A 16,335-nucleotide genomic window follows, 5' to 3' on the forward strand; every position below is an offset into this window, starting at 1 on the left:
CTCTATCTCTGTCTCAATGTACAAATATAATATAGCATATAAGTATCAAATATAATGTTTGAAAATATATCATTATTATATTGAGATTCAGCTTGATAGCCTGAGTTCAAGTCCTAAGGATCACGTGGCAGAAGTAGACAGCTAAGGTGCCAGGCGGTCCTCTGGCCTCTCTACGTGTGCCGTAGCACGCGTGAGCCCACTCGTGTACATGTATGCATGTGTCCACATGCCAAGTGAACGCAATAAAAATTAACAACTCTCACACACGTCTTTATTTATGTGTGTGTATTAGAAAATGCTACGTGACTGTTCACTACAAGTTCGTCTTCTGTAATGTGAATTGGCTAACTGATTCTGTTTTTTAATCCCCATCAGTAGGATTTGTGTGGTTTAAGCTCTTAATATATTTTACCTATAGTGTAGACTTCTGTTACAGCCCCTAAAGGCTGTGACATACTTTACTACTCCTCTACCATGCCTGCCATTCTACTTTTTTGTAGTGTTGAGAATTGAACTTAAGGCTTCTCACATACTAGGCAAGTGCTCTGCCATGAAACAAAACTTTGGACACTAAACCATCCAGATTACATCTTGGCATTTACTTTCTCAAATGAAGACTACCTTTAGAATCTGAGGGGCTTTTGGTGTGTAAATTTTATTTAAAATTTTCCTGAAAGTAAAGGACATTGATACTATATTTCTTTGAAAACTCAACTTAAATAAAGTCATCATTTTTAGAAACATGGAAGTGATTCTAAAATATTATTTAGCATTATGTACTCATTAGATTAGACTAGAGTTTGTATTGCTAACTCAAAATAATAATTCATAATTGGTTTTTATCATAATTGGATATTATCAGTTGCCATTCAGAATTTGAATAAGATAGATTCAGTTTTGGTTGATTTTTCTTTGTGCACTAAATTGTGCAAAGTTGTTCATGTTCCATCTCCTTTGATTTAATGTGAATTTTCTAGTATGTTAATATGTCAAATATTTCAGTTTTAAGCTGTTATTAAAGAGAATTAATATAAGTTTTATATGTATGTTCACTTTTTTATAGTCAGAAACCAACCTAAGTAAAGAAATGGAGTCTGTAATGAAAGATATAAAAAACACCACTCAGAAGAAATACAGAGACTATAGCAAGACCCCAGGCTCGCCAGACAATGACTTTCTCTTTATGTACTCTGTTGCTAGGTAGGTATGTGTAATAGATACTAGTATTTCCTTAGTATTAGTTTTTTATTGTTTAGTGAATCTTTGTTTTATGTTACCATTTGTATTTGTGTAAAGAAAGGTTATGTATCTTTAATGTTGGTTAAGAGTCTAGCTAGTTTTATAGCCTCCCAGGAGGTTATTTTCTGAAGTTATTTTTAAATTACTTGATACACAATTTGGCTGCTGTTGAACATCATGGAACATAAGGGGAAAGTATATTATTAATACTTGGGGCAGATAAGTCCCTTAACATATGGCATTTTATGTATGATGGAGTCTTGTTAAGTGCTTATGCCGAGAACTAAAACCTCATGTTATATGCCTTCATTACAGAAATGAAAGCTGCAGGAGTGGAACTTGTTTCTTTGTTTACATGAACCAAGTGAGGGCTCTCCTGGTGTTAGGAGATGCCAGGTGGTTTAGAAAGCCAGCGAAGGCAGACAAAACAAGCAGCCAGGTGCGCTAGCCTCTGCCTTTGGCTGGCAGACTCAGGGAAGCAGCACTCGTTTCCATCTTCTGAATTAGGGAATTAGCCGAGTTGCTGAGTAGCTGGATCATCCAATGCACACATCTAAGCAGGACTTCTGGAGAATGTCTGAAAGTGGAGAGCCGTAAAAGAGGGAAACAGGGAAGAAGGAGGTATATACAGCTAGACATGAGCAAACGCCCTGCTGAAGCCGGCACTGCAGAGCCGTGTCTGTCTTTGCAGCACACTTCTTATTTTGTTCAAATAATAGTGTGGTTGGTAAGATTTAGAGAGATGATGGGACCTGAAGCCATTCAACAACTTTACTGGCTGGACTTCATTTGAGTCAGAATTCAGTGGTTTTGTTTTTTCAGGTAGTCATCTTCTTGTCTTGTGTTTACCTTTCATAGGCTGTGTTCTGTTTTTAATCTCTTTGCCCCACTCCCATAGCAGTGCCACAGAACAGTAAGTGAAAGAATCTGTGTAACCTTTAAACCAGGGAAGTGGGTCCAGACTGAGAAGGAGTTCAGCCAGCAAGTTAGAGCTCGAGAGAAGGAACCGTACTCCTCAGGCTGAAATCATGAGTGCTAGACCCAGGTTGATGTGGAGTATCTGTGCACCAGAAAATGACTCCCAGTCCATGTGTTCCTAGGCTGTCGTGTAGCTAGAATGCTTTTTTGGTTTTGTTGGGTGGTGAGGAATATAATTATTATTTTGTTTCTGGGGAGTTACTGTTATTGCGTGCTTATAAGTAAATATGCTTATAAAACTAAATTTAATATAAGTTAATGTTACTAAGGATCTAGGATCATGCATAGCTTCTATATAATATAGAATTGTAACATAGAAATTCAGTTGAATGCAGATCAACTGCTGTACTTACACACACACACACACACACACACACACACACACACACACACATACACATACACACACTCTCTCTGTCTGTCTCTCATCTCTCTTGTGTATTATGCCTTCAGTTCCACTAGAGTTGGCATTATTGGGAGATCCTGAGATCGTGATTGAAAGGGAGTGGTCAATACATGGAATTTTCTTGTAATATGACAAATTAAATAATTTCATTAAAGTATAATTCAACTGAAATTTAGGTCCTTGTTTTTGCCTTAAAATAGAAATAGCTTATAAAAAGGTTATAGTAACAATATGTTTCTCTCTCTTATAGAGAAGCAAGGACAGGGTCAGATGCTAAAGGTACAGGGAGAGAAACAGAAAAGTCATACTAACATCCCACCCTTCTCTGAACCCTAATAATAAACTAAAACAGTGAGACAGTGATTATTTGATTAGAATAATCAAACACGTACAGTCTCACAGTGAGCTTGCAGTCCCCCCTAAGTCTCACTTAGCTCTTTTGAAGAAAACAAATGAAGGCCAAAGTGACTCAAAATTTAAATCTGAATGAAGAAAAAAGTTGTCATCATATCGAGTAGAACATAATGCCAAGATTCAATACTAGGCCTTTATCTCACTCTAACATGCAACTTGTTTCATTATTTAAATCCTATGAAATATGTTAATACCTACCTTTCAGAAAAAATATTTCTGAAACTATTAACTATTTATGAAAGAAGTTGCAATTCAATGTTATTCAAGTAAGTACGAAATAAGTTGTAATTCAAACTTACTTTGAAATTACTTAATTTTTAATTCTTTGTGATTCCCAGAACTTGAAGATACATTTATATTTGGCATTTTAGTAGGACACAGTTCTGGTTTTTGAGTTGTATTTCTCCTTTGTAAGTAATTTTGTTTGTTCTTCAGGGAGCATAAAATTTTGATATTTGGGAAGAGAATATTCCGTTTGCTGACTGGAGAACTTAGTATTTTTATGGAAAGCGTACACGTCTTTGTTTTTTAATTTGATTTACATGAGCACCCTTTTGAAAAAAAATTGAAAGCAACAGAAGGAAACTGTATTTTTAAAAATTATTTCTCAAATTAACCATACCAACTTTATGCATTTCAACCTATTTATGAAATTTTTGTTCTATTGCAAATATTAGTCATGAAAATGGATTATGAAAAGATTATACTAGGTAAGAAGGCTTCCTCTAGTATTCGTTCACTACTGCATTACTGAAACTAAGGAAACAAGACTTTCAGTACTTGATTTTCCCACCAAGGACTTTTGTATCTAAGTCACAAACACGTTAGAGATGTTGGTCTATAGCTCTGTGTGTGTAACTGTGAGGACATGGAAATGGTAGAGAGAAGACACAGACAGGAGCCTTTTGAGATGCAATCATGAATGGATTGGTATTCAGTAGAGTGAATATATATCTTTATATACTGTATTGTAAGTCTAGATCTTTAAAAGTAGTTATGTTGAAAACTAGAGGAGTACTTCCTAAAATGCCAAGTAATGATGGCTTTTATAAGAAGCACTGGCTTCTCTGCACATGCTGAGTGCACAGTTCTGAGCTAAGCAATCCTTCCCTCTCAGCTTCCTGAGTTGTAGGGACTGCAGGCCTAAGCCTCCATACCCAGTGTCAAACTGAACTCTTTTAGTCTTTTGCTTTTGATTTAAAACACTTTTTGAGGTAATGTTCCCCTTGAAAACAGTCTGCCTGCCCCACTTCTTTCTCTTTTGTTGTTGCATTTAAGGATTGTTGGAATAAAACAAAAGGAGATCAACTACAAATCAATAAATAAAAGTGTGTGTGCAGTATGTCTTTGTGTGTGTGTATGTGTGCGTGTGTGCATGTGCGCCTCCCCCCACCCCGTGTGTGTGTGTGTGTGTGTGTGTGTGTGTGTGTGTGTGTGTGTGTGTCGTCTGCAGTTGATGTGGAGTCTCTTCTTCAGTCACCTAACCTGGAGCTTTCTGTTTAGGTACCTCACTAGCCCCTTGCTTTGGGATTCTCTATCCAGTTCCTGAATGCTGGGCTTTCAGAGGGTCTGGTAAATCTTTCTGGCCTTGCGTAGGTGTAAGAGTTCTGCTTGCAAGGCAAGCATCATACCCACTGAGCCATCTTCCCAGTCTGACCATGGCTCTTTTTTGTTTGGTTGGTTGTTTTTTTTTTTTTTTTTTTTTTAAATAAATCATATTGGTAAGTATCATTAGGGATTTAGATACTAAGTCATGGTTGCTTAAGCAACATTGTATGTAAACAGAATAAAATAGGTTCTACAAATGTTATATTGGTAAAATGCTATAGAACTTCAAAAGGGAATATAAACAAATTAAAACAAAGTGTATGAAATATCTGTTTTCTCTCTCAGAAAGGCTTCTTAGAAGAGTTATGTCCTCATTCTAGGCTGGCAACCCAACAGAATAACTTTCTCAGACAATGAAGTGGCTGGTTCAAGGCCTCAGATCTGTTCTCTAAAATCTTTGTACTTTCTATTGTTACAGTTTGGTTTGATTCTCATTCTGTGTGTGTGTGTGTGTGTGTGTGTGTGTGTGTGTGTGTGTGTGTGTGTGTGTGTGAGAGTGTGAGTGTGAGTGTGTGTGCGTGTGCATGCACACACATATTTGTTTTGTTTTTTTTTTTGTGGTTGTGTATGTATATGTATGCCTGCACATTTGGTTTTTTTTGTGGTTGTATGTGTGTATGTATGCCTGCACATTTGTGTTTTGTGGTTGTGTGTGTATATATGTATGCTGCACATTTGTGTTTTGTGGTTGTGAGTGTATATGTATGCCTGCACATTTGTTTTGTGGTTGTGTGTGTATATGTATGCCTGTACATTTGTGGTTTGTGGTTGTTTGTGTATATGTATGCTGCACATTTGTGGTTTGTGGTTGTGTGTGTATGCCTGCACATTGGTTTGTGGTTGTGTGTGTATATGTATGCCTGCACATTTGTGTTTTGTGGTTGTGTGTGTATATGTATGCTGCACATTTGTGTTTTGTGGTTGTGTGTGTATATGTATGTGGTTGTGTGTGTGTATGTATGCCTGCACATTTTTGTTTCAAATTATTGCCCTAAAAATAACAGGAAGAAGGGGAACGTAAGAGGAGCACAGACTTTGGGCATGGATAAAGGGGCTGATGTTTCTTTAAAGGACTTCTTAATGCTTGGTGTATCTAAGTCTCCAGTGATAGCTTTCTACAGTCTTGTCATTCTTTGAAATGTAGAGGTTTTTCTCTGCTGCCAAATTCAGAGGGTATGTTTGTGGTAGAAAGTATAGAAAATAGAATTTACTTTTCTTCAAGAATAAAAAACATAAAAAGTTCACTCCCAAATTATGCTTATTTTTGTATTATACATTCAGGAAAGAAAAGCAGATTGCTGTGATTTTTCAACAGTGGAATGTAATAGGGGAAATGCCCACTTGGATGGCTTAGTCTAGTGAGTCTTAAAGTTTGGGTGGAAATGAAGCAATGCAATGTTGATGGTTAGGGCCTCTGACATTGATTTTTTTTTAAAATTCTAAATATTATGCATTAACTTTTTGTTTAGTTTTACAAAATGAAATAGAAATGTTGCATAGATCTTCCAGTCATATTTTAAAATAATGTCAGACTTAATAGATTTATTTTCTTTAGAGTAAAATTCATAATAACTTATTTGTCATTCTTTAAAGTATATTTGGTGGTCCAATAAACAGAACTGTTGTTATAATTTAGTGACATTTTTATAAATATAGTGAGATGAAAGTTGACATTCTAGTTCTGACATTGATTTGTAAGATTTGTTTGTGTATTTGGTTGGTACTTTAAAAAGTGCTATCTAGGAAATCATAGTTTTTATAAGAGAATATAGCCATTAATTTTTTTCTACAGATTAGGCAACAGAAGATTTGTGAAAACAAAATATATTGATCTCATTTATATTCCCTTGATGAAGGAACACATGCTGGTCTCCGCGCTCGCTTTCTGTCCACTAATATGAAATCCTTGTCCCTGCTTCCTTGCTGGTAGGTTTTTAGAAGTTCAGTGAGCATTGCAAATCGCCTGAAGGGTGGAAAATTCCCTTGTCACACAGATGCCCTTATCAGCAGCAGCCAGATGGAGCTCTGAGCAGGACCATTACCCATGTTAAAGTGCATCTTCCCCACCCTGAGAAGAAGATGAAACATCCCGTTAGAAATGGGTGGCAGATGTACAGACGCAGGGATATTAATCTCCTAAAGTTTGTGTATTATATGTGAAATATCATTTTGAAATATAGTCAAACCCAGTTTAAATGTTTTGTTTTAAATAGGATATAGTCCTTTTTGAATTTGCAGCAGAGTAGGCTCGTAGCCTCACCTATCTTTAAGGTGGGGCTTTCCTTAGCATACTTTGGTTATAAACTAGTTAATTCAGTTTTGTCTGTTGAAAATAAATATTTAAGGTGATATGGTTGAAATACAGCACAGTTGAAGTATAACTCAAATTTTATTTTTTATTTTGGTAAAATTGTTCTATTGTTACTCTGAGTATTTCGGTTTTGTATAGGTTTGCTTTTTGAAACATCAGTTTACTCGTAGTTGCTCTTTGGTAAGCTAATAAATGCTAAATGCCTTGTAATTTCAGATGTTTGTGAGCAGTGCTGATCTTTACCACTATCAATAGTCACACAGCATATTTTAATAGAACTGAAATTGTAGCAATCCATAAAAGAGACCATGATTAATTATGTGTTGATCATAGTCACTTCAGTGTTGGTGGTTTTGTTTCATGATACTAATTTCCAGATACCATCTAATCGCCAATGAATGAAAACCATTTCCTTGTTAGAAAAATCAGTATGCCTTGTATTTTTTTAATGACAGTAATTATCTACCTGCTGGCTGACAGTTGAAGTACATATTTTTCATTAAATTTATATATAGGCTTATAAAGTATGTTGCAGGAATTTTTTTTGTTGTTAAGGCCCAGTTTTTAGTTTGCAAGTGACTGAGACTGCAACAATTACATAGTTGTATGTGTAATTCTTTTACAGGTTTAAATTTAAACATCTAGGAAAGATGGATAAATTGTTACTTTTTAATTGCTAAGTATAAGAAAAAAATTAAGACTGCATAAACTGTGCTTTTGCAAATAATAAGGTTGAAGGGTATTCTCCACCTTGATTGTTTATCAGTGCAGTCTCCCTAGCCCGTGACTGAGAGACGTCAATGCTTTGCTTACAGAACCAATTTAGAGCTGGAGCTGATTCACAGAGGAGGCAGCCTGTGCTCAGGCGGTGCAAGCACGGCTGGGAAGAGGTCTTGTTTGAGTAAGTGCTGAACACTGCTACATTTTACAGGATTTCTATCTGTGTCAGTTTGGAAAGTCTGTATAGGCAAAGTGGTCATTCAGTGTTTTGTTTTCTTTCAAATTCTGTCCATATAGTTCAATTTTCAAAGTAATAAATGTTCAAAATGCTGCTATCCTTAGAAAAACAATATGGCTATTCAGCCTTTTTTATCTTGTGGTTGGTCAGCAATATAAATGTCTAATTGATCAGATTACATAAATGTATTATTCTTAGGAATAAAAAAGTTTTTGAAAGAAATTTTACTTTGATTTGCTTAAAATATAGTTTTATAAAGATAATTATTTTTTATAGATTCCTACTATATTGTTGCTATTAATGAAGAGATTTACTATATTTTGCTATATATGTATTAAATATATTAAAAGACCACCTGTTTCCTTTATATGCTTTACATTAGAGATATAATTCTTTAACACTATTAATAAAGATATCTTAAGAGAGGCTTAATTTACAGTTCAGACTAGTTTTTTTTATGAACATGACTTTTCATACTTGTTTAGAGAATTGATGTGAATACCAGGAATGATATTACTTAATGTCACAATATAGTTTATTATTAACCCCGAATTGGTAGAGTTGAAATGTTATCTCAGGTGCTGGCATAGGAATTAAACTTGTTTAGAATACATAGTATATTTGAAAATGAATATATTTTCTAAAGCAAAATAATATCTAATAGCAAATATAAGCCTTTAAAATATATATATAAATTTAAACCAGATATAAATAAAAATATATATTTATACATATATATGTATATATATAAAAATTTGCAAAGGTATGTATTAGGGTTGATTTAAAAGCAAAATACCTAAAATTTTGTACCATAAAAATACAATCATGAAAATTTGATAGTTATTTATACATTTTTTAATGTTTATAATAGATTTGGATATTATTTATTTTGGATACTATTATTATTTATTTTGGGCTACCACTTTATTTCTAGAATAAAATTCAAGAAACTGTTTTTTTTTTTTTGCTGAGTGTTTAGTGACCTCTAATGTACGCATTTAGATGCTCTGTGGTATAATAATGTTTTAAATGGGCAACTGTTAAGATGAAGAAAGTGTGGTTTATACTTTGAGTTAGTACATAGGACAGTTAAATAAGTTTTAATAGTTTTGGTACTATTCTAGAAAGTGTTGTTTAGAAGGTTTTCAGTAAAGGATTTGGGGAGTTTTGTACACTTTTCTTCTGAGACTTACATTAATTCAGAGGCTTAGAATTAGTGAATTTATACATAATCTTGACATGAGGGAATAAAATTCCAGTGGCTTTTTCCTCAAGTTCTTTGGCTTCTGGTTTTTCTCTCTTTTTAACCACTGACTTCCCTTGGTCCTGAGGAGTATCACCTGTGGGCATCTGTAGCAACTTCCTGTCCAGTGCTGCTCCTGTTCCTAAGTCAGACCCTGAGGTCTCCCTGTCCACCAGGTCTGCCAGACACAGGGCACTGTGTACAGCACATGCCTGGCTCTTGGCCTTGATTATAAGATGAGCGGTTGCCTGTGACTGTTGTTGTAGGAATTTTAAGGGTGGGGATCATTTCTATATGGAACCAGTGAAGCTTTCATGGACATGGCATTTCAACAAGGCTTTGAAAGGTAATGAGAAAGCCTCTGTTGCAAATTAGACAAAAGAACTTCATATCCATATGACTTCAATAGATGTAGGACCAAACTAATGTAAAAATTAAGGTATAACTTTTTATTAAGAGAAAGTTTTTATTAATGTTTATTCTGTTTACTTCATTAAAATGATTGAAAAGTAGATATGAAACTCCATAGATTCTGGTGACATTAAGGAAGACTTTGAGGTTTTTCTTTGCCAGAAGTAGAAATTGTTGAAGCCATTGGAAGGGTTATCTGGGCATCGTGGGGAGGACAGTTCTCTCTTGGCAGGAAATAAACTCTCTTGTGTACCTGGCTCTGAGACTCTCTGCTGATTACTGTAGCTGAGAAGCCACAGTTTGCATCTCAAGTGGATTCTAGGATTTCACCAGGATTAAATTCTGGACTCTAGGAGTCTAGCTCAGTGGTAGCACTTCTCTGGCATGTTCCAGGCTCAGCACCCAAACATCATCATCAACAACAAAATGGAACACAGAACTAGTCTAAACTTTAGTCACACGCTCGGGGGACTTCTAGTTCTCACACTTGGATTTGTGAAGTTCTAACCTAATGTAGATCTAATTCATGATCTATATAAATAACTTCTGTCTGTGTATGCTGTTTACAACAGCAATTTAAAATGTATAGACAACTTAAAATAGTTTAATTGTTAAGAATGAAGACCTGGAAGGAGAGATTCTCCACAGAAGAACTTCACTTTTATCTGCACTGCTAGGATATCTTGTCCATAATACTCAGCCAGGTCTGGAGTTGAAGGTAGCAAATTGGAGTTAGGAAAAGACTACAGGACCAAGAAGTACAAACAGGCATAGCTGCAGCATGAAGTGGAGGGAAAGCAGATGTAGAGCAGATGAGGAAAGCGACCACTTCTGAGAGAGGGTTGAGGAGAAGGACATGTTTAGATTCTATGAGGCATCATGGGAGTTATGGTTAGTGCACTGTAGAAGGGAATGAAGCGGTTGTAGCTTATGATGGCCAATCTTGGTTTGCTGGTTGTGTTTTGTCAACAGGACACAAACCTAGACATGTCTGGAAAGAGGGGCTCTTAATAAAGAACATTTCTTCATAAGGTTGGCCTGTAGGCAACTCTGTAGGCATTTTCTTGGTTAGTGCTTGATGTTGGAGGGCCCAGCTCATTGGGGCAGTGGAGAGATGGTTCTGGATGGTTTGTGAAAGCAGGTTGAACAAGCCATGGAGAGCAGGCCAGTAAGTAGTGTTCTTCCATGGCTTCTGCGTCACTTCCTGCTTCCAGGTTCATGCCTTGACTTTTTCACTGATAGAGTGTTACCTGAGAGTTTTAAGATAAACCTTTTCTTCACCAAAGTAATTTTGTTGCAGCAAGAAAAACCTAAGCAAGACAAAGGGTAAAGTTGATTAATTATAATGACTGAACAAATTAAAAGGATAAAATTTCCTTAATAAAGCTACTCAAAAAAGTAACTAAAACTTGAGAACATTTTGTTCTGGAAGAAGTGTGTCAACTTTCTCATTAGTGTTTCCCCTTCATTTAGATCAGCTGTTCCATGTATTAGCCTTGCACATGCGGCTTTATACCATTGACTCTGAGTGTAATCCATGGAAAAAACTCACCCACTTAGTGGAAGAGATGAATTCACAGTAAGTATCATTGAAAGATTAAAAACACTTAAAATCGTTTTTAGAAAAATAGTTGTTAAATTTAAAAATGGTATTAAATTTCTGTGTGAATATATTTCCTTATGAAACATTAAGTGTACAATAAAATTTAAAACAATTCACAATTATACTCTCCGTAACAATTATACAAAAGTTTTTGCCAAGTGGGACAGTCTTTTGAGGACTCCTATTGGTTATATGTAAGTGAAGCACTCGAGAAGAAGTACATAGAGATTGTCGCTACTTCATGTCAGTTTGATCCGTGGTTCCTTTAGCCTTTCACTCTTTCTTGAAAGATCCTTAGTACTCTTCAGCTGATGGTATGATCCCCTGGTGGTCCTCGCTGAGTCCTCTGTTTCATTAGGTGTCATAAAATAGTAATAGAGAAGAATCTGCTCATCTGATAGGTATTAGCTGGATTGTTTCTATAAAGAACTTTCTTATACAGACTGTTTGTTGGTTCTGAAATTATATATAGTTCGGCAGGATGAATGCTTGAGTCTTTCCCAGTTTATAATCTTTGAAAGTAATAAGTTAGTGCTCTGGTAACGCCCATTGATGACCAGTAAGTTGCACTTACTTGTTTATTTTATGATGATATTTTTTATATATGTAATGTGTTTCATTTTATTTTAGTCATTCTTTTCAATTCACATTGTTCCTTTTTTAGTTGAGAGAGAATCCTTCTAGGTTGGCTGTTGCATGTTTGACATGTTATATATAGTATTTCATAATATCTTTGTTTCCTGGTAGTGTTCATATTGAACACTGGTCACTTTATACCTGGAATTGCCCTTTCCCTATGTAATTCTTTAATAATGCTTAGAAACCATGATCTTGGTCTTAAGGGGCCTGATACAGCTACTGGGTTATCATTGTTTATAGGCCATTGCTGCCTGCCTGCCTGCCTGCCTGCCTGCCTGTCTGCCTGTCCATCGATCCACCTACCCACCCACCTATCCATCCCCCCTTTCTTTGTAAGATTTACTTTCTATATGTATATGGGTTTGAGTGAATATAAGCCATGTCTGTGTATACTCATGGAGGTCAGAAGAGAGTGTGGGGTTCCCTGTAGCTGGTGTTATGGGAGGGTAGTAAGCCACCTGATATACATGCTGGGAACCAAACCTTGGTCCTCTGGAAGCAAGGCCAACTATTGAGTCATCTCTCCAACCCTCTCTTTTCTATTTTCCTTTTTTAAGGTTTAAAAAGATCTTGAGTTCTCACTGGTATTTCTAATTCAGGCATATTGTAGTATTGCAAAGCTTTTAAGTTGTAACGTTTTGTCATGTTTATCTTTTTTGTTCTAAAAATCTTTATTCTTTATTTTAATGTAATTACTCATTTGCATAACTGTTGATTTTAAATGTCACTATTACTGCTAAACATAAATTAGTTACTTCATTGGTATAAACAAGTAACTTTAAGCTAAGTTGCTTGACAAAAGCAACTTGAAGAAGAAAGTTTATCTTACTTATAGTTTAAAGGCATCACTTGTCCTATGGGGAGTGGCAGGAGTGGGAGGTAGCTTGCTGTAGTGCATATGCAGACAGAATCTGATACTGTTGGTGTCTCCTCTCTCCTTTTTATTGTGTCTGGGACCATACCATGAACATTGAAGGTGGGTCTTCCTACCTCATGGAACCCAAACTAGAAACTCCCTCACAGGCACATCCAGAGGTTTGTTTCCTCAGTGATCCTAGATCCTATCAAGTAGATGGTCAGCATTAACCACTCCATCAGACATTCCCCCTTGTTGTTAGAATATGTGTCATTAGGAGTATATAGTAAAAAAGCAAACAGAAAAAAGTTTTTACAGTAACTTGAGAAGTTTTGTTTTACTGATCATCAGCCTGCTGTATAGTCTCTTTATTTTTCCTCACTACTTAAAGACTGACCTTTCTTCTGATATGTTTTGGTATATGGGACATTTTCAAAAGTAAAAACAATCAAGTAAATTTAGATACTTCTGTCTTCCACTTCCATCCACATGGACTACTTATTGTGAAGCCTCTGATCTGTTAAGTAGTTGTAAAACTTAGGTGGTCAGTTTTCTCATTTCCAGCCATACTTGTATAGTATCAATGTTGGTCCTTTGTGCTGTCAGTTGAAAATATATTCCACCAGTTCTCAAATGTCTTTTTACCTGATTTGTTTATTTTTGTTAAAGTTTTAAAATTAGCAATTTATTAATTATTCATTTTGGGTCAACAAGCTTCTCCCACTCTATTCTTATGAAGCAGTTTACTCATGTTTTTTCCTAGTGCTTGCATGGTTTTAATTTTTACATTAAGGGTTTTGATCCGTTTGGAATTATTATAGTGTATAATCCATAGAATTTTAGTTTACTTTTCTATATAGCTGTAAAATATCATTTACCTTTGTATAGTTGCCAATTTAAATGAACTTACTATAATTAAAAAAGAAAGAACAGGGACTAAGCCACTACCTAAAGACTATACATGGACTGACCCTGGACTCTGACCTCATAGGTAGCAATGAATATCCTAGTAAGAGCACCAGAGGAAGGGGAAGCCCTGGGTCCTGCTAAGACTGAACCCCCAGTGAACTAGACTGGTGGGGGGAGGGCGGCAATGGGGGGAGGGTTGGGAGGGGAACACCCACAAGGAAGGGGAGGGGGGAGGGGGATGTTTGCCCGGATACCGGGAAAGGGAATAACACTCAAAATGTATATAAGAAATACTCAAGTTAATAAAAAAAAATGTAAAAAAAAAAAAAGAAAGAAAGAAAGAAAAGGGAAAGATGCTTTTGGTTACTGCTATGGAAAGATCTATAATGTTCAAAGAGAACAGCCAGGAGAAAAAATGGAGAGTATACTATACTGTCTGTATAACAAAGGTTGGAGAGAATGAGAAAATTAGTGTGGGCGTGTGCATGTATTTGTGTGTGTGTTTGAGGAATGAAAAACACAGTATGTCTAGATACTGAGTTTATGATAGACAAGCTTTTGGAGGAGCATCTGTCTGATACTGTCCTATGGTGACTGAGTAGTCACATGAAAGACGGTACTGACTGTTACTCACACACGTTCTATTCAGATTTGGCTATTACTTTGATAAAGTATATAGCAAAAGAATTGTAGATTTTAAAGATCATGCTTGTATCTTTTGTGTCTCTTTAGTTTTTTGTAATTTGTAATTGATTCTGAATGTTTCTTTGTATTTCATGACATTGACCTGTTTTTTATAAAAGGGTTAGGCCCGTTATTTCATAGATTATCTTTTGTTTTTTGTTCAGTATGTCCCAGTGATCAGACTCAGATTATAAACTTTTTTGAAGAATCACCACACTAAGGTATTCTTAGTGTGTAATATCAGGAGACATGATCGATTTGTCGCATGACCTATAACTCTGATCATTTGCTGTGGGAATAATTGCTGGGCTTCTCCCTTTGGAAGGTATTTTATTCTTTGTATTTGCAGAGTATCATGTAGGAAGATGCTTGAGGCAAGATATCTATGTGAATGAGTGTGTGTGTGTTCAAGACAAAGCAAACCTTTGTATATGTATATACTTTATGTTTTTAGCCAAGCTTAGCAAGCTATGAATGTTTTGCATAATAAAGAAAATCAGCTTTCTTGCCAATTAGTAGTACTTTTCTTTTTAGGTAGAGTTGGAAACTCAAGGACAAATATCCAGTAAATACAAATAAAGTCTGAGAATGCCTTCCTTCCTGAATCTAAAGGATGATAAGCAAACAAAACTTTTCTAGGTCTAATGCTGGTCCTCTAGAAGGGTGAAGATGTAAGCAGGGGTTTACTTTCCACACTACCTAGTGCTTAGGCTGTGGTCCTTTTCAAGCCTCATGTAATGTGCCTTAGGATAGTAGTAACGCAGACAATTTCACAGTACTTACTTACACACCAGACACTGTGTTTAATCATCACGATCAACCCATCTTTTACATAAAAGAACTTGGCGGCTTAGAAAGGTTACTCCTATGTGTTTTAGGGGCGTGGCCACTGAGGAGCAGACCTGGGACTGAGCTTTACCTACGCTGACCCTGTCCATTTGGGTATCTTCAGGAAAGCCTGATTGACATGCCCCATCCCTGTGTTTACTCTCATTTTTATGGTCCACTGGGTCATAAAATTGTAACATTAAAGTTTGCTTTATAGTACATCATCTATATTTTACATTTTTATAGTTTTAAAATGGAAAGATATTTATTTTCTGATGTCTTTCTAACAAATTTCTGTGTCTAATTTGATAGATTTTTAAATATAGTTTTATTGTATACAAATGGAAATTATTTCCTTTTTGTTGATAATCAAAATTTTTTAAAAGATTTATTTATTATATATAAGTACACTGAAGCTGTCTTCAGACACACCAGAAGAGGGCATCAGATCTCATTACAGATGGTTGTGAGTCACCATGAGGTTGCTGGGATTTGAACTCAGAACCTCTGGAAGAGCAGTCAGTGCTCTTAACCCCTGAGCCATTTCTCCAGCCCCCAAAATTTTTTAAATGGGAAAATTATTTTTGTTAACACTATTTTATTTTCTGTTTTCATTCATAGAAGTAATAGTATTGTTTGTGTGTGGGTTGGTGGGGGGGCGTGTGCGCACACACGTGTGCTTGTTTATTTTGGGGAAGCATGTGCAGATCAATGTGCATGTGGAGACCAGAGAATAAATCCAGGTATTATTCATTGGATTCCTTCCACGTGGGTTTTGTCTTGTTTGAAATAAGGTCTTTCCCTGGCCTGGGGCTTGCTGGTCTTCCGAGCCTCTCTAGGGCTGGAGTTATAAGTACACATCACTAGTATTCTTTACAATGGTTGAATTTCGCTATCTCCCCCACCAGTCTACTTCTAGAGTTTAGTTTTAAATTACTACCTAAAAGTGCTGAGATAGAAACAATCTTTTTTGTTTGACAATTTTATACAAGTTATGTAATCCTTTTTAATCAGTAGCACCCTCCACCCTCAATACACACACATACTTCCAATTCCTCCCTTAGACTCACTACCGTTTTTTCCTTCCAATTTCCTTTTGTCCTCACTGAGACTACTGAGTGGTACCTGTATGTGCAAGGTGTACCTGTTGTACACCTACTGGATGTGTTGTAGCTTCTCAGGGCCACCTCTCCAAAGATAATTGATTGTCCCCGCCTCGTAGCCCTCAATTATCAATAGCTCTTCATC

General features: G+C 36.0%; 1 protein-coding gene across 14 annotated transcripts in view; it reads left to right on the top strand.

Moving 5' to 3' along the window:
• Positions 1 to 16,335, top strand: part of Ubr3 (ubiquitin protein ligase E3 component n-recognin 3) — a 157,694-nt gene that overhangs the window by 114,940 nt on the left and 26,419 nt on the right. For 6 of the 14 annotated variants that reach the window (NM_001134550.3, XM_087651696.1, XM_087651698.1 and 3 more), the window contains 3 exon segments: positions 1,064 to 1,200; positions 7,772 to 7,857; positions 11,042 to 11,147. In NM_001134550.3, coding sequence (NP_001128022.2) covers positions 1,064 to 1,200; positions 7,772 to 7,857; positions 11,042 to 11,147 — 329 coding nt within the window. 14 annotated transcript variants of the gene reach the window in all.

The sequence above is a fragment of the Rattus norvegicus genome, chromosome 3 (assembly GCF_021556685.1).
Source record: "Rattus norvegicus strain SHRSP/BbbUtx chromosome 3, alternate assembly SHRSP_T2T, whole genome shotgun sequence".
NCBI lineage: Eukaryota > Metazoa > Chordata > Mammalia > Rodentia > Muridae > Rattus > Rattus norvegicus.